The sequence below is a fragment of the Falco punctatus genome, assembly GCF_963210335.1.
Source record: "Falco punctatus genome assembly, chromosome: 3".
NCBI lineage: Eukaryota > Metazoa > Chordata > Aves > Falconiformes > Falconidae > Falco > Falco punctatus.
In genome coordinates, this window is record NC_137582.1 from 60475040 (window position 1) to 60495018 (window position 19979).

A 19979-nucleotide genomic window follows, 5' to 3' on the forward strand; every position below is an offset into this window, starting at 1 on the left:
TCTCATTTGTACAAATATATAACGTATCACTCAAAGTTCTGTGAGGTTTCCATTGACCCAGGTGCTTATAATGTGTTAATTTACATCAGAGAAACAGCAGTGTGTGAAAATTGGGCAGCAGACAGGATTTAGTTATTTTTCATTAGCACTTGGACTTTGATAAAAGGGAACAGAAAAGAGCTGCTTGACCTTTCAGTGCTTAAATTATTAAAGAGCAAATAGATTTGAGGTCTAGATGCTTGCAAATCTAATTTGTCTTGTGGAGTAAGGATGAAAAGACATTTTGAGTTTGAAATTGCTCCAGTCAACTTAGTTCTTTCTTTAATGTATCTGAAGATGAATAGATGGCAGGCATTTAAAATGTAATATACAAGGAGTAGTGCATGTAGTATAACTAACATGAATTTGCCAGAGAAAAAGGAGCGTTGTAATGACAGATTTGTTATTAAAATATCTACAGTCTTAACTTTAATCACTAAATGAAAAATGAAAAGAACCTTCATTTCAACCAGTACTGAAACAGGTCATATTACCTTGTCTGGTCTGAGATCCCTCTTACATTCAGTCCTGCTGCAATAAAAAAGGTAACAATACTCTCTGGAAGGTGACATCCAAATAACTGAGTTTACTATCCGTCATGCTTTGGTGAAACTGAGGGATTCTTATCTTTGCTGTGGTATTAAGCAAGTGTATCCAACTTCACTACCTTGCAAGAATAGCTGTTTACGTCACCTTTTCCTTTTTTTTCCAATACTCCATTTGAATTTTCAAATGGTATTTGTTGTAAATTCACTGTAAATTAATAATTAGAGGAGGCAATACACTCTTTTCAAAGTAGCTTGGAATCCCAGTTCTAAGCAACTGTGTTTTGTTCTAGAAAATTAACTGCTATAATCATGTCAAATATTGATTTGGAAGAGAAAAAACAAGATTGCAATGTGGATATTTCATGGTTAGTTTTTACACATCAATTCTCACAGGATTAAAGAAAGGTTGTGATGTATTGACCTTCATTTACTACTCAGCATGGAATTAATCAACTAACAAAAATCTTTCTGCTAGATGTGTAGACTTTGTTGCGCAGAGTTGCAAAATGTACAGAAGTGACCTCTGAGTAGACCCTCAAGACATTTGTTTCTCTCCCTGGCTATACCAAACTTATACATGGTTAGATTTCTGTGCGGGGTTTATCATTAGATTAAAACATCTAAATTTAAGTGTCCACTTGTAGATGTCTACATGTGAGCTGACTATTTAGTTATTGGAGTAGAGCCTAGAAAACAATTAAGTTAACCTAAAAGTAGATGCCTCCTCTCTAGTCAGGTCTTTAAGATCTCTTCCCTATACTGAATTGCTCTCCAATGACTGTAATGGGAGTTTACAGATGTATAGACATCTTCATGGTGACATTTGAATTTAAGTGTCTTAACATTAAACTAAATCTCATCCATGGTGAGAGTCTAAATCAGTCAGAAGAAGAGGTATTAAGCATTCTCAGTGTTTCTGGGCATATTTTTGTGAGCGTAGCAAGTGCAGCATCTCCTACTGTAGATGCTAGATCTTAAAAACATAGTGAATGGGGTCTATTGAACATGATCAGTAGATCTAGTAAAAAAACAGTAAGAAGGCCAAGAGAACTGGCGTTCTTCTGCCTCTTGGTGATACTCGGCTATGATGGCTCTGAAGACCTAGCATCGTGCTGTCATAGAATCATGAAGTCGGAAAGGATTGGGTTGGAAGGGACCTCTAAAGGTCATCTAGTCCACACCCCTGCCATAGGCAGGAGCATCTTCCACTTGATCAGGTTGCTTAAAGCCCCATCCAACCTGACCTTGAACAGTTCCCTTGATGGCACGTCATTCAAGCACACAGCATTATCGAAACATGCAAAGGCAGCTTGGGGGTAGAAGCAGTGTGTTAGTCTGGTTGTGCACTGAGTCAGTAAGGCTCCAGAGAGCGCAAGAGCTGGAAAGTTCTATGCCAGCGCTCAAAGCAGCTTGAATCTAGCAGAGCCCAAGCAGCTACAGGAGTTCACAGGCTATGAGCTGGCTTGGTGACTGCACAAAGTCCTCTCTCTTATTTCTAAACCAGATTTGCCTTCAGAAGGGGAATGGCCATAGCTGTGCAGTGATATGACTAATCCAGTAAGCCTTGTTGGGTCCAGACTGAGACCTGCAGAGGCCCAGCCCAAGTGTCCCTGTACTTTGGGCAGTCTTCTGTAAACATAATCATCTACCTACAGAAGACTTGAGTGGGAACACGTCAGAAGACTATGTGGGTATTTCATCCTAAAGAAACATACCCTACCCAGAGATCCCTGATTTTTATGAATTATTAACCTGAGAGATCATAAATTGTTATTAGATGTAGATGATGTGAAAAATGTGGACATACTGCTGCTTTAACATCAGTTACCTATACTGACTTGCTTACCAGGATAAAAGATTCCAGGAGACAAATAATAATTAAGAATCACTGGTCCCCAGTAAAGCAATAAACTTGCAAGCTGGTCCTCTTTAGAGACATGGACTTCCCACTTCACAAATTTGAAAGCACTGACTCAGGATTTTACAGTAGCTGCAAGGGTATAGTGATTACACTGTTTGCATATACAGCAGAAATCACAATTTCTTTGTCTTGCTTGAAAGTCCATAGCACCTTTACAGTGGAGAGGGATGGACTGTTCCCTGTAGGTCCCAGTACAGTAAAGAATTCACATGCAAACTGATTTGCTTTGCAGAATGCAGAAATACTTAAAAATATGGTTATCTCTAAGATAAAAGTGCTTTGCTGAGTGAGAATAACTTCTATCAAAAAGTGTTTTATTCTTTCTCAGTAACAGTCAATATGCCACTGAAAAAAGACTTTTTTAAAAGACAATTTTAAAAGACTGTAATTTACTCCATGTGTGCTTTTATAAATAGTTATGTCAACAGTTAAACAAATACTATTTCCCATCTCATTGTAATTTATTTCTTCATTTTTATCTTACTACTCATTGCATTTCATTTAGACAAGATAGAAAGCTTAGAGAATGGAATCCTATAGTGCTAATCAAGCAAGCTTTTTTTCTGTACAAGAGTTCAAACAAGAAAATGTTCTGTGCATTTGCTATGTAAAAAGCTGTGATGTGTATGGCTAACTTTGTTTTTCCAAAACAAAATGAATTTGTTTGAAAGCATGAATCTATTCCACAAATCCATACACCTGAATATCAAAATGACATTTTCTTCCTGTATCCTTTCCTATTAACAGTTCTTTTTTTTTCCCCATAAATATTGCTATGCTATTATGGTTTCAGAATGAGTTGATTGTCCAAGTCTTAAAACAACCTGTGTGTTTCTTTTGTTCTTTCCTTTCTACACTCTTAGTGTCTATCAAATAGTTGTTGAAGAAGAACGTCCACGGAGGACCAAAAAGACAACTGAAATCCTGAAGTGCTACCCAGTGCCCATTCATTTCCAGAATGCCTCACTTCTGAATTCCCAGTACTACTTTGCTGCAGAGTTTCCAGCCAATGGTTTACAAGCTGCTCAGCCTTTTACTATTGGTGATAACAAAACCTACAGTGGTTTCTGGAACACTCCTCTTCTTCCTCATAAGAGCTACAGCATCTATTTTCAAGCTGCCAGCAGAGCCAATGGGGTAAGTCTTATGCAGTTGTGGTTTTATACAGTATTTGGGTGTAAATAGATGACTGGAACTGTGAACTAGCAAGATGCCCAGTTTAGTTGCTAATGAGAAAATGAAGTAACCGTGAAATTTAACACACTGAATTTAAAAATAACATTTTTCCTAATACAGTATTGCTTAATGATTAAATGTTACAGGAAACAGGGAAAAACATTTTGTCAATAGTGAGTAGACAAAGTAGTGTAATACCATTCTATCTTCCTATCTAAAAGCTGTCCAGTATGTTTGACTAGCTTTTTTTTTTTTTTTTTTAATTTGCTTTGAAGAGGAATGTGTTGTGATTTCTTTTGCTAAGTTTAAGCCAAACTTGACTGTGGATTTTAGCACATTTGTCTTGGCCTGTCCAGTCCCATTACCTTAGTTTGTAACATCTTGAACTCCCATATTCTCATTTGGTTGCCCTGACTGAATTAGCAACCACTTTTTCTCCCCATTTCTGCAAACAGTAAAAGAAAAATAAGTAGATGGAACTGAAATAAAAAGTGTGTAAAAAGGTCTTTGCAGATCATGTTTCATCGGACTAATTCTTCCTGGAATTGTTTTTCATTTCCTGGACAGATCTACCCAGAGCCCTTCAATTCTTGATCAGCTTTGGCTGTCTGTGCTGACAGCCTGGAAATGTTTTCTGCCAGAAACCATAATGGTTCCTCTTTCACAGTGCACTGACAGTGCAGAAATGTGAAACACCATTGATTGTTTTTTCTTTCTAAAATTGTCTAGCATGATGCCTCAAACTATATTATCTGCAAGAAAAAGAAAACTCTTCCAAGGTCATTGTGTTGCCAAAGTAAAAGCTAAACACTTGCCTGTGCTCTTGTGAATATCTTTCACATATTTTCTACTGTTAAAGAAACCTTAAGTGAAATATTTATATACCATACCCAGGCAGTGTTTGTCCATATTATGAAAGCCCATCCGAGTTGCTTAATAAGCAGTTAAATATGTAATGAGGCACATTAAATTAACACTTCTCTGACATTTTATCAGTACTTTTAAGAATACAATCATGGATTACTTACTTTCCTTAGAAACACAAGATGTGACCTTTTTCCTCTTTATTTGACACAGGAAACCAAAATTGACTGCGTCAGGGTAGCCACAAAAGGTATGTTCATATTGAGTCATGTGTTCTGTATTTCAGCTTGCTGACCTTCCCTTCGTATGGTCATTGCAAACATCCAGAAGTGTTTATATTGCTAAAAGGCATCACTAAACCTATTATAGAATTTTAAATGATTCATTTCCATCTCTAGCTGAGATTTAGGAAGTAAGTTTGTTTGTTTGTTTGTTTGTTTGTTTTTAATAACAAACGTATTACTCATTTTTAGGTGTTTACTTGAACACAGGGTTTTTAAAATATATTCTGTGGGTTTTTATATGATCTCACAATAAATATTTTGGACTTTGCTGTATAAAGTGGAGTTGTAAAATTGCCAATTGCAGGGTGCATGCTAGGTGTTTCTACATCTGTAGTGAAACATTACCCCTTACTTGTAAGCAATTATCTTTTCTTAGTTGCTTTATAAAAGAAAAGTGGAGAAAGCATGTTCTCCATTTTTGTGGTACAGATCAGCTATATTTATTGGACTGTCAGCACATGATACTACCGTTTGTGAGACAAGTTTGTATAAGTGAGACAGTGCTAGCTGTAGGTTTGATCCTCAAACAAGGAAAGGTAAACATGCTGATAATATATTTAACTTTGGAGGGTAGAGTCTGTCTGTGATTATCTTTGTAGTCTCATCTGTTTAGTACCTGCTGGTTGCAACTTCAAAGCCTGAAAGAGTAGTGATGGGATACTATGATTATCTGGGGATTGTAATAGAAGAGAAAGAAAGAAAATACTGCTGTGAGTAGGAGCAAGTAATACCACCCTGCAGTTTGGGCAGCTGGTAAAAGTATGAAACAAAAACTACTCCATCTCTCTATCACTGTTCCTTGTGGGAGAGCTTGCATGTCTCATAGTGACTGACCCTAACACCCTAACATAACTGATTCCACCATGATTTCCTTTACATGTAGAGTTCACATTTCCTCCACCACCACTAAATCTAAATAAGATAGATGAGAATCTCGTTACTTAAAAGTAAAAGAAATTTTAGCATACAGTTGCCTCTTTTGAAAGGCTGGATCCTCCCTAATCTGACAAACATTTTTTATGGCTTTTTGAACTGATTCCTGGTTGTTGGGTTTTTTTCCAAACCAAAGGAAATCGTTTTAATTCTAATTTACTAACTGACTACAAAACTTTAGAAAACTTTGAAATATCTAAACAAAAGCTTTATAACATATAGAAGAGAGTTTAATTCCACATTCAAGTGGAATCCTGTGGTGCTGTTTTCTGGTAGCTTCAGTGATACCAGGAGTGGACTGCATTACCTCAGAAATCATAATAGGTGATTAGAGGAATGGATTTTAAATTATTTGAAGATTTGTATTCCTAATCACTAATGGATGTTCAACTATTTCAATTACTCGACTGACTGAAAAATCTTACTTTCTCATTTGAGAAGTGAGGGTAACTTTATGGATTGGAATAGCTCCCATAGCAACAAGCAACTTTGACTGAACCCATTTGGCAATGGAGGTGTGAGAAGTGCAGCTTTTATTTTAAACAAATTTCCATGCATTTCTGTTTTGAAAGCATGTTTCATAATTCTTTGTAATACCTTTGCGAAGCCTGTAAAATAATGTGAGGGGTTGCTGTGAGGACTTTGAAACCAGAGGTGTCATCAATGGCATTTATAGTCCCTGGTGCAAAACTTCCTTGTGGGGTCTTCTGTAAAGCACTGATTTCCATGCTTATAAACTGAATGTCTGTATTATATTTTTAAACTATATTAATTTTTAAAAACAAAATGGGAGACCGTGACATATTTTAGTATGATATTAATCATACCTGTCTGTACAGATTTTTTCCCTTTAGATCTAAGAGATACTTGAGAGAAAAGCAGACTTGTGTGCCCTCTTTGGACTTCCCACATATGGACTAGAAAAAATAGCAAAAACGCTTAATGTCTGTAGGTTAGAAGTTACCACCCCTGTAGTGGGGCAAGATAAACTGTCCTCTCCCATTCACCTCCCCTTCTGTCCACACACCCGCAAACACCTTAGCTCAACATTTACATTGCCTGTACCCCAGGAAACAAAGTCTGCTGCGACCGCTCTGCCTGACCTTTTACAGACACACACCATTTTCCACTGAGTTTTGTGACTACACTATAGCTGCTAGACAGTAAGCTACTTGAACTCTGTCATGTGCTTGTTGTGTCCATTTATTACAGTGCTTCTTACAAATAAAGTTGCAAGAAGTCCCCAGTACAGCATCGAGTTTTCCTATACTAATAACATCTCTGAAATGTTTGTATTCTGGGCATCTGTTATCTTTAGAAGTTCATATTTGGTGGTTTTTAAAGCTAAAAGAAAGTGCTTTAGGCCATTCACATATAAAACTGGTACAATCTTCTTTTAAATTAAGGTCTGATCCTGAAAATACCTACAGTCTTGGGTAGCCATTGGAGTTAGCAGACATACTCTAGAATTTAGTAAGTGGGTGTGAAACCATATACTTTCAGGCCCTAATCAAGTCAGTTATGTACCTAATTTTGAGCACAAAGACTAATCTCACTGATTACAGTGCAACAATTCTGTCTTAAAGTAGACATGTAAGTATTTTACTGAATAAGGGCCTGTGCCATAAAGTATACCCTGTAGAACAAACATAACGATGCAGCCAGCTGTCTGCTTGTTTCTTGAAAGTTTCTGCAGTTCCATTCAGATTGCATCTGAAGATTGCACTAAGCACATTGACAGCTCTTCCTGGGATCCAGGTCACCCAAGGCAACCTCCAAGCTGCTCCACTGAGCCAACCAAGCTTTGCCAAGCCACCTTGTTGTCTGTATTAAGGGTGTGTGGTTTTGCCTGTTTGAAGTCTGCCCTTAGGACCAGTATGGGAGTTCAGAACCTGACATGAGCATAGCTATATAATATAATTTTCTAGTTGTATTTCCTTTAATCATTCGAACTCCAGATAATCTAAAAGTTGTTGATGCCCTTGCAACCTTCTTAGGATCACTGAGTTTTGCAGTGTTCATTCCATGGCCCGCTTTTGTATGCTTTTGTATTTTTTGTTAAAATAAAAATAATGAATAAGTGTAACCTAAAGAGATAAAGCCTTTTTGACCCAGATCCAACAGAACCCTTACAGTAGGTACTTCACTTTTCATTGCAGTTGATGTCAACAGGAATAATGCATGTGCTTACTGTATGTTTACTGTCAAGCATGTGCTCAACTGGCACACACTAATCTGTGTTGCTGGATCAGAGCCAAAGTGCACTAGATAGATAGGCTTTTATACTGACAGGCTTCTTGTTAGAAAAGTACAGCATAACTGCAGAAAAGTACAACCTAACTCTAGTGGTCAAATACATGTGTAGGGTCAGTAGCTGGATAATACTTTCTTATTCCATCAAGTATATTTTAAAAAAACTCAATTTGTAACATTTTAAAAAATGATCTTGTTTTATGACCATTACATTTTTACAAATGAACCCTCTGTTAAATGTGTTCTTTTAGAGATCATATAAAAATCCTGATTGCAATGATTGTAAGTTTAGTTTAGGATCAGAATGTTGAGTTTTGTAGAGCTGAAAGTTCTTCTGCTTCTGCTGAAGTCAAAGGGATCCTTTGCCACTGATTTTGCTAGGAGAAGCATCAGACAACATATTCTTTTGATGTGGAGTCTTATGATCTTAGTTTTGTGTAGAGAAAGGCTTCTGGCGCCTCTGTGACTACAAATGTGGAGACTGCAGGGTTTCCACTCCCATTATTTTTGACAAGATAATTAAACAAACAAACAAACAAAAATCAGGAAGAGATTTTTGTACCACTGGTAATAAAGGTTGTCGTGTTTTGCTTGAAATATGGCTTTCATATACCTACTCTTTCTTCAAGCTAAATGACTGTAAAATCTCAGCAGACGAAGTTGAAAACATTCCAAAACTCCTCCAAGTTTATTGCTATCAACTTTATGGTGTTTTGTGATTTATATTAAGACTATATTTCCTGATATGACTTACAACACTGTCTGGATAGAAACATCTTGGTTATCTCCTAGGAATCCAGTTCTCAAGAGGGAGACATCATTGTTCTAATTTTGCAATATTGGAAGGCTTTCATTAATTATGAGAGAGAAAAGGATATTATAATATTTTAAATCCAATAGCAACAGTACTCTAGCAGCTACTATCAACACTGCATTTCATGTTGCAGAGGGATATTTCAAAATATTATGCAGCAGCAGTTTTGAGTTTAATTGTCTGCAGATGGTAGATGATCTATTTTCCTCACTCCTTGCCACATTTCTAATAGCACCCAGGCTGTTCTATGTAAATGAGTGATCTTTCATATAATTTTGTCCTTAATTTTCCAATATTTTTTCTTTTTATCATTCTCCAGCTGCATCATGTTGAATCTGACCTTTTAATTTTTTTTATATTTCTTAATATATATGTATCATAGTGTGCTTAACCATTTAGAGGCAATCGTAGAACTGCTGGCAAACAAAGAAATATGAGGTTTTATTAATGTGAGCCATGGTAATAGTGGTCTATACCAGTCAGTACTTGTTACAGCTCTGACAGCAAAGTCTGAATACTTGAGGCACACAAACAATTCAGATGTTTCAGGTTTTTCTTGTCTTTGTGGCAAAACATGAACTTGAAATTCAGACCTCAAACAGGTATATATGCATACCTAACAAAAAGTGTGCCAGCTCTTAGTGGTCATTCTCTATATGCTGAAAGTTAACTGTATGTGTAGTGTGTGCATTTTCAGAACAAAGACCCAAGTGGGTACAAGAAAAATAATAGCTCAAAAACATTTTACATAAACATTATTTAAAAAAAGAAATATAGGGAAAATGTACTACTATGAAATAGGAAAACAAAAAGTTAAACTAGTTCAAATCACCTGGAGAGATTAATACTAGACTAATCTGAATAAGCAGTTAACTTTCACTTAGAAAGCCCAGTTCTGTGACCAGCAGAGCCAAAGAGTCTCCAGCGTGCTTAAATGCATTCTATGTAAATAATGTGCCTTGAGTCTTTTTCCTGAATAGAAGTCACATACAAAAGCTTATTAATTTGTAGAATAACAAAACTAACAACTGAAGGTGAAAAGGAACTTGTGGGAGTTTTTGGGGTTTTATCTGTAAGAAGTTCAGACAATAAACTATTGACCAAGATTCCTCTTGCTGGCCTAGCTTCAGTCTGGCTTTTTTTTCCCTCATGCATGCTGACCTGGAAATCTTCCTTTGCCTTAGCTGCGATAATCGTGACTCAGCTTACAACACCATACATTCGCATCGCCCCTGCTGCAGGCGACGACCAACTAACAGGTCAGATGTTCAAGTATAGACAAGTCATCATGCCCATTTTGTCTCATTTTCTTTGGCTCCTTTTCCATGATGGTGTCTTCGTTCTCTGCTCATAAATAGTTTTCTCTGTAAAAATTTCTTTTTACTTATAAATTTTTCTTCAGCTCCATTAAATTAAATGGTTTACTTGGCACCAAAACTTACACACACATCCCTGTACATACAACTCCGCTGCATGTGCCCATTGTGTGTGTGATCTGTGGGATGTTCCTTCAAGCCTGATGTTGTAAAGAGGTCTAGTCTTGCTCCATCCATAAAATAAGTGACAGTTTGAATATAGATATATATATGTGTATCTGTTTATTTTTTTTCTGTGTTATTAGATGAAGATACTATAATTTCTAAGTAAATTAGGCTCAAGAGTTGCATGTGTAAGTTAGCAGAAAAATCTTGAATTAATGGATTTTTTATTGTTTTTTACTGCAGAATTTTGGGAAGATCATACTTTCTGGCAACATTTCAATAAGCAGATATTTAAATAAAGAAATAAAATAAATTCCTTTTTAATTATGTCATACATGAATTCTAGGATTAAAACAAAATAACCTAGCATGTAACATATGAGAATGAACAAGCCTGTAAGGTTTTTAAATCTAATTGTCAAAGTAAACTCAGTATGCAAGTGAGACAGTTATTAGGCTGTGTGTGGCTTGAAGGCCAGGTCAGAATGTACCAGAAAATCTTTATGAACTTGGGGAGATTATTAATTTTGTCAGAAAATAAGGACATGCATAAAGCTTTTAAGGGATTTGGAAACCTTTTTATTTTCAAACAGAAGCAAAGAGCATTAAACATTCTAGAATGTAAGGTGAGATTGATGGGATTACATATTCAGGGGAAGTTAAACTTAGTACATCAGCATTTAGCATATGATAAAATCGTTACCTTTCCTAAGAATACTGGCATAGTTACTTGGGAAGCATGTAAATATTGTTACTCAGGTATCTAAGGGACGAGGAGAAGTTCAGATGCTTAGCATCTGGATGCTGCTATAGTCGATAAGAGACAGTTAAATGATTCAACTTAAGATAAGAGGATTAGTGACATGTCTGCTATAGCTTTTATTTCTGGGGTATGTGTTATAATAACTAAGCTGAGTGATCCATAATCCCAAAGTTGCCATGTTAATCAAGACAAAATTGTTGCATGTATGTTTGTATTACATATGAACTAATTAGAATAACACATTTAGATGATGCCAGGAAGTACTAGCTTGTTATTGTTAGTACTGCTTGTCAGAAGCTCTGTCCATACATTTTTATAGCACAACTATTTTTCACTTGAGAATACAAATAAAGCTTTGAAGAGACAAGGAACATCTCTTCCATATCTTTGAACTTTAGCAAGTTTTGATTTCTTCATCACAGGATTCAAATAAACTTATATATTTTTCCATATGGAGAATTAAATGTTTTTCTTCTTTTATTTTGTTTTTTATTTATTTTATTGCAAAACTGGGTAGCTACAGAAAACAGTGGATATAGCCTGTTACACGAGAAGGAGATGGCTATAGAAGTTACAATGAGAGAACAGAAATACAGTTAGCATAGGACAGCCAGCAAAGTATTCATTTGGTTACTTTGTCACTAGTGGCTCATGCCATTAGCATCCTCTGGTTGTCTGTCAGATCTATGACTTTTATTTCCTGGGGTGTTTTTTAATACCTGTTCTACCCAAAACTCATTTTTATAGTGAAAAGTAAAGTATCAGATGATACCTGCAAACAGCATTTATGGCTGTCTGTGAAATGTATTAAAAAGCCTCTGACATCCCCTCATCATTTTCACAACCCCTTGTTACACTGGAAAGACTGTGTGATCAAAAGGAAAGAAGCATCTTCCTCGCTTGCCACAACTGCAATCGACTATGAAAAATCCCTCACCCATCCCACATGGTTGGTCCTATGACAGCAACAGGAATTCATGTTTTTCTTCAGAGACATACTGTGTAGGGGTTGGTTAGGCAGGCTTTTTGACTTCAGGGCAGTACAGCGATGATGATATCTGCAGTATCTGTGAGGAACCCAAAGATTTTTGTAAAGGAGATTTGCAGAAGCTGGACCAGACATGAGGAAGCAGGCAATGATGCACATTCTTCCCACACTTTTCTCCTACAAATTCCCAGACTGTGGAAAGGATCTACATGTAAAAGGACTTCTTTATGTGGAAACCATAAGGAAGTTGCTAACTGTAGTTACCGCAAGCCCTACAACTATAATTGTTAAATAATATTACTTAACATTTTTCTACTCAATGCCTTTTCCTCCCTTCTTTCAGCACCAAAGTAATTACATATGAGGTCAAGAAATTAGTTTTGTCATTTAGCATTTCAGGATTTGGCATTAGCATTATATGCATAACCAGCAGTGGGGAGGTCAGGGTTGGGATTTTCTTTTTTTCAGGTGGGAAGTTGATAGTTCTTGCATAACAAAAATTTAAAAATTTGGCTGCATTCCTGTATATTGTTACCAATTTTGAAAGTTCCTCTTCAGAAAGATCATGATAATACAGGTCAGCTTTGAAGCCAATTCTACTTGCACTCGTTTCCTCTACCCTCATCATCAATTCATCCTGGCCCTTACTGGTGCAGTTTATAAACAATGCATTATTAGTTCCACTTTGTCCTTCCTTTTCATATAGAAATTACTTCCATTTACAGGATTACCTGCTGTTTGCCCTAAATATCTTGACAGCTACTCCTTGCTTCAGTACTCCTCTGCACCTTATAGCAAAGGGGACTTCTCCTTGTAGTTGCACTCAAATACCTACAATGTAGCTCTCCTGAAGTTATGGTATAGTGTAACATGCTGTAAAGGAAATTGTGCGATTTTGATTCTGAGAAGTCAGAATAGGCCAATTAGTGTTCTTAGTATTAGTGAATACATTATTATCACTGATTCAATAATTTAGTATATAAGGAATTCATATTTGGGGGATAGCATTTAGCTTTCAGTGTTAACCTTACAAAGAGTAACTAAAGCAAAATCCACTCATTTGACACTATCCTCGAACAGATAAGGAGAGTATCTAACATCTGTCAGCCAGAAGAAAAAGCTATGTATATATGAAGTACGATAGTCCTCATGATACCATTTCCATGTTTTCATAAATAAATATGGTTTAACAGTACAGTTGAAATCATGTAGAAAGTAAACAAAAAACTTATCACATACACAAGTGACTGTATGATGTTGAATGACAAATCCATGTTTGAGAAAGCCTGAAAGCGTTTGCAGTTCCCTTCACTATTTTGTAAGAGGCTCTTCATGTAATAGGTTTAAATTGGCCATATTTGGTATTCACTTGACCCTCATCTATTTTGTTCTTTCTGCATTCTGATAAAATAGCATGCTTGGAATCATGATTAGGGTGTTCATTCTTTCAGATATTTTCTTAATTGTTGAAATATGTCTGAGCTACTTACATTTAAATTAAAGTATTTCCACTTCTGATTTAGTGGAGCAGCCGCTACTTTACTGGATATTATTAAGACTGATTTCCACAGAACACCCTTTTTACTACCCATTGTTAATTACACATGCAGCTGGAAGAGAGAGTTCTGTATTGTATACTCTTCATTGATTAAATTCTTGGTATAAATCAGATACAACAAGATATGTCAAGTTTTTAGAATAACTGATCCTTAAGAATTGGGATTTTTTTTTTTTTTAAATAGTGGCAATCTTAAAGCTTAAATGATTTTTACCCTGCATACCTTAAGGTCTAGATGAGCAGCATATTTTATAACCATGTTAAAAACAGTCATAAAATAATCCCAATTGGTTTCTTCTCCCTTATGAGGTTAACAGCGTAATAAAATATACAGATTTCTTCAGATGTGTATTCAGTACATAGCAAGATTTATTGCTGTGGTATGGGTCAGATTTTGTTCTGAGCCATTCCACCGTAAAAGTGGAAAAAATCAACTGAAATCATTGAATTATTAAATCACAACCTCATTGAATTTTTTTTATGTCAAGGGATTTTCTCCAGATTTATACTACATTACTGAAAACACAGTCTGTTTATTAGCACAAAACGCAACAGCATGAATTTGAGGAGTGTTTTCCTGTTTATCTGGTTTGTTGTCCTTTACAATGCATTTGAGGTATAGCAACATGGGCTGGACAGTCATTCACATTCATTTTTCTCAATGCTGAACCGTGTAATGTTGATTTAGACGTGTTCTGACATGTTGAAACTTGAAGTGCTATTTTAGGTAATGGAGAACCCATGGTTTCCTAGTTGAGACTACAGTGCTGTCTGTAATAACAAAGCTATGTGGGCATATGTCTGTCTGCGGGTTGAATAGACCATTTTAGGAGTTTATTCTTCTCTTTATACTTCTAAACAGCGTTTACTTCAGTGAGAGTTGTGGATAGTTATCCAGGGGCGAGCAAGCATCTTTGTGGTGTAATGTCAAAACTGTATTACAATGCTGTTGCAAGTCCAAGTGACAAGGAAAGCAGAGTTAGAATGGATCTCCAAAGTGAAATTCTAAGCCTGTTTTTACATAATGGCCTCGGCGACTGTTTTACGGATTGTTCAAGGATTCTGGTCCTCTTGCTCAGCTAGGCACAATGCAAAGCAAGAGGAAATCTTCCTACTTTCTGCAGCAGTGGCTGAATGCATTTCAATGGGCTGAAGTGTCACTTGTGATTTATTACCCATTTTTGTTCTTTTATGTGTTATATTTGTCATTTTTGCCGTGACAGTTTCATCTATAAAACAGTATAGTTACAAGAAAATGTTAAGAGGATACAGGAGTGCCATGGGAGATACTGTTTCCTTTACTTCTTTTTTTCCCCTTTTTCACAGTCAAATGTCAGGTTTTCTGTTTTTAAGGCAGTGGAGTGAAAGCACCTGGGATTTTAAGCATAAGCACATTTTCTACAGACCATCTGAAGAAGAGCTGAAGTTAAACAATTAGTCAAAGTAGGCCTAAAAATAATGCCGATCACAATTCACAAATGCTGAAATAACCCATAATATAAATGCAAGGCCTTTTCAGCTGTAGACAATAGAGAACCTGAGCTGATTAGAAGTCAGTTACCAATGTGATTCTGTTAGCAATATTAAGTACTCCAGTTCATGTTTTACAATAATAAAAATTCCTACAAAGTTTTCTGAAAATGAATTAGCGGTCTTAGTTTGGAGCGTGTTCAAATCATTTCAGAAAAGCCAGAGGTTCTGATCAGGGGTTCAGAACCTCCTCCCATTCAGCTCCTCTTACTCTGAACAGGTTGGGTTGGAGGCAGTAGGACCTTTGCAACTCTCCTGTGTAAATAGGAAAGTAGGGAGGATGAACTGCACAGGGTCATACCAGCAGTTCTGCTCCGGCTGTTGATGATTGTGGTTGGCCAAGGAGATATGGGTTCATCAGCTACCCTGGTACCGTATCACCAGGTGTTACAGACCTGGGACAGAACAGCTGGAGAAGATCCCATGACCTAGAAGAAAATATTAAATCTTTCCCTACACATTAGGAAGGACAAGTAGCCTAATTAGGTGTGTTTTGCGTGGTAGAAGTTTGTCTTTTAGTCAGAGGAGTTAAAAAGTTGGTTGCCACAAAGTTAATAGTTAGTCATTGCAGGAGATGCATTACATCCCTCAAGTACACAACTGATTTGGAAATTTGAGTGTTCCAGTCCACAGCTGAGAGAAGAATATGATTCCAAGTGTTGGCATCAAATATCTCTTTCATAAAGAGAGAGAAACAAAATTTGACTTAAACCACTAAAGAGGACTCTGTTCAGTTCATCCCAGCTTGAAAAAGAATCTATTTGCTCAGTAATGTGTAATCTTAATGTAAGGATATCTGTGATGCTGTTTGAAGTTGGACTGGGGGAGAGGCACAATGAGACCTTGATCTCATTACAGAGAATGGAAACATAAAACCCAGTTATGAAACTAACAATATGAATGAACTGACCAGAATAAATTCTTAAGAAACTGAAGGAGTCTGTGCCATCTGTGTAGCACCAGTCAGTGTCACATCTAATCCAAAATATTTCAACATCAGCAGTCTAAAGAGAAGCAGAAAATGCAAAGCAAAGCAAAAATACCAGTAGGTAATTTTTACAGCATGGTGGTATGTCGTATAGTGTGTTACTTCATTTCTGTATTTAAAAAAAAAAAAAAAAAAGCCTCTGATTTTTACATTCAAATCAGAACATGTTTTGCATGTACCACAATGACAAATTAAGGAGAGGCAAGGGAAGAGAGAGGAACTCAGAGATATAATTAGTAACTAAAAAAACCTGTGAATTTCAATGTTTCCCATCTGTAGTTATTGACTGTATTCATAAAATGCTAAGCAATTAGAATTTTAATTTGAAAGAAAATGTGGGACCAGTTGTGGGTAAAAGAACCTGTAGTTCTTAGGAACTGCGGTTCTCTGGTGTTTGTAACAGTGGAAAGTTTAACAAATGTTAAATTCAATATTACATGGATTACCTCTGTGTTAATGTATAAGTGAATGTTAAAATGTGTTATGGTTAAATAGAGTAGTACAGCAAAGAAGACAGTAGTACTGTCAAAAGACACAGAACATACTACCTTGGGCAAGATAGTGTTTCAGCAATTCACTCAGTTTAGATTCCTTGAAATAACTGAAATCTTAGTAAATATCTAAGCTGCGTTTGTCTACTTGGAGGAATAACTCAACACGTGCAAGCCATAACTGTAGTTATTGATGGCTTTTTAACACCTGCTTCTCCAGACATTATATTGAAAATGTCTTTTTCTGCAGTAATGGTGTTTGACTGCAAGACCTAATGATTTTAGAGCTCTGGAAAAGGCATTCAAGTATATGTGTGTATTTTCATCTTTTTATTTCTCCAAAACTTTGAACTTTCATTTCCTTCTCTTTATCTGATTTTCCGTTATTGCTGACCACAAAGACTCCCATGAAAGTTAAAGCTGAGTCACAATCTTGCGTAGAAGGGAGTGGAAGTTGCCGTCTCACATAGTTTGAAGCTGACAAAAAGAGAGATACAGTACTTTCAGGTTCTGTTCGTCTTTTGAGTTCACATCAGAAGCACAAAAGGAAATGGGAAAAACGGTAACTTGTCATTGGTTAGAAGCAAAGTATTCATGATATCTTTTTGAAGCAAAATGGTTATATTTTGCACTTTCCAGTATGTTGTCACTGAATTTGACAGCTTCTGGTTATGAGTAAATGTGTCCATAATTAAAAGTGATATTAAAAGGACTGATGAGAAAAATGACCAAGGCATTCTTAATCAAATAGGACAGATGGGAGATTTTTCTGTAACCCCTAACAGCTACAGAAAATATATGAAAAATGAAATGTAAATCAGTGATAACCATTCAGAGGAGCCCTTTTCTATTCTTGTCCCTGTACTAGAATCTTGGTTTATCTAACATTGCTTCAGTTCGGACAGGTTTTTTTATTGGCAGTACTGTAAATGCTTCTGAAATATGAACAAAAGAATTTCTGTGCTGTGTTGACCCAGAGACAGATTTAGAATTCTGTGGAATTATTTTTCTTTCTTGTCCTGATTCTCCTTTCAAGTTCCTCTAGCCAACCTTCCTGCCCCAAAACAGTGTTGACTGTGAAAACGCTTTTTTAAAAAAATTGTCTTTTTCCTGATTTTTATAAATTTATCAAAAATATATTTTACCTTTCTGCATGCATCATTGCATGTATAATTCCATTTATCTTTGAGGAGAATGAGCTATGTTATGCTTTCCTCCAAGAAAATAGGTAGGTAGTGAGTAATGATAAGTAAAATCGGAGAGTGTGATTGTTTTTAAAGGATTTCTGAAGAACCTTTCATAAGGGATACAATGTAGAGGGAGGCTGGTAGTGGAAATCACCGGGAACGTCAGCCTCATCTCTTGAGCCAGTGGCATCATAAGCCAAAAAATGCATGGATATACAAACCTACCAGTGGGATTCCTATCCTATATTGTCCTTCTGTCCCTGCCCCCTGCCCTCGCTTCCTCCTGCTGGCAAAGTAACCAGGTCTTCACTGACTTTCCATTTTGAACTGTTCATTATTGTTCCTGTAGTGAAGTCCTCAGTGGCAGTAAGATCAGAAGATAGTACCTCACTCCACTACTTCATACCCATAGCTTCAGGTTACTCAGTTCCCATGGTGGATGTGTTCCCTTGCATTCACAGGTGGAAAATAAAACAGTTTTATTTTCCATGCCAAGAGCATCTAGTTCTGTAGCTGTTTCACCCTCAGTAGGTCAGCTCCAGAAACATTACTCTGATCTGAGTTCACATTTTCCCTGCCTGGTGGAGGCCAGCTGAGCACTAGAAAACCACATTTTACCTAACCTGAAGAGGGCAGAGCTCTTTCCTGTTTGCAGAAGATAGTTGAAATAAACTTTCAGGGATGTCTGGTATTTGACGTTCTGCAGTATAGTTTCAGAAGCAGATCTGGTGTTGAAAGCATGAGAGACAAACAGATCTCCTTCAGCAATAGGTGAAATTCAAAATGTCCTTGGGGAGGGTCATGATAAATTATCCTCTGCTTCTGTAGGAGTGGCTAGAAAGTGGTGCTGACTTGCTTAAAAATGCATTATGTATGGACAGGATCAGTTTGGACTGACTGCTTTAATTTTCTTAGAGGTAATGTGAGAGTCACTTTTTTATTCTGAGTACTGTTGGCTTGAGGTTATGTAGAAAACCATAAAATCAAACGTTTTAAGGCTAACAGCTCTCCTTGTTGTACATTATACCTCTAGGACTTCTTGTTCACTGAAGTCAGATTTGTAAGATGCTGTTGCACTTCCAGTGGCTACAAGTCAGACCTCTTGCACACAATGTAAGCTGGTACCAGCCCTGCATTTCAAAATACTGAGACACCTACAGTCCCAGCCCTTGTTGGTACTTAGTTCTTAAACCTCCTCATCTTTATTCAGTATGAGACCTACATGTATACAGCTAGTTTGATGCACGTATGTTCTCATTGCTCCTCAGTCAACCTTCTCGATTCGAAATTTACATTTCATGAAGTCATATTGACCTTTGTTGTGTTTGAGTAGTCAGAGGGCAGTTTGGTAAAGAAGCCTGATTTCTTCTTTCCATAGTAGTCAGGAGGATTTGATCTTTTATTTCAGTGGTGGGGTCTGTCTTTCAAATGTGCTGCCCTGACCTTTCCCTTTGCTGATGCAGAGGTCTGTGGTGTGCACCATTATGGCTGCTTCTTTGGCCACACAGAGTGAGTACTTATAAATAAGTAACCAGACTTTTTTCTTGATAAAATAGACTAAAGTGCATGGGGGTACCCTTCAGGGCCATTTGACAGCTTAAGGGTCCAAAGGCTTTATATTTTTTCCTTAGGAAATTACTTATTTCCAAGAAGAAGATAAGAGCCTTCAGAGTCTTCAGAAAAATCCAGTCTAAGAGGCCTGGATTAAAATCCCATTAAAAAATAGATTGTGATGAGACCAAAGATATGTTTCAAACTGGGAACTTTATTTGTTTTAGGTATGTTTTGTAAAGAATGTTATTATTCCTGACAACCAGAAACACAGATGTTTAACAAAAAAAGTCTTTTTGCTCACATGCACCGACATGAATCATCCACCAGTGAGAGATGCAGTTCATTTAATAGTCAGTTAAATGAGTCATATTCATCAGTGAAGTAGTTCTTTGCATTTCTTTTCATGCAGTTTTGTTGCTTATATTTACATTTTTGTAAAGAATATCACAAACAAAATTAATAATTCATAATTATTGTTACACAGTGGAGCCTTATTTTGATAGTCCCTTCTTAGCATAGGTCTTTTGACAAGTCTGTTTTTCCCTGCATTTAAAAAAAAAAAAAAAAAACAAAACAAAAACAACACAAAAAACCAATTACCAAATCAG

General features: G+C 36.5%; 1 protein-coding gene across 8 annotated transcripts in view; it reads left to right on the forward strand.

Annotated features, from left to right (window-relative positions):
* The window catches only part of PTPRM (protein tyrosine phosphatase receptor type M), a 480832-nt gene that overhangs the window by 295564 nt on the left and 165289 nt on the right, over positions 1-19979 (forward strand). For 5 of the 8 annotated variants that reach the window (XM_080378965.1, XM_080378966.1, XM_080378970.1 and 2 more), the window contains exons 12-14: positions 3372-3645; positions 4762-4798; positions 10017-10091. In XM_080378965.1, the coding sequence (XP_080235091.1) occupies positions 3372-3645; positions 4762-4798; positions 10017-10091 (386 nt within the window). The remainder of the gene's footprint in view (positions 1-3371; positions 3646-4761; positions 4799-10016; positions 10092-19979) is intronic. The other 3 variants (XM_080378969.1, XM_080378971.1, XM_080378972.1) reach the window with 1 other exon arrangement.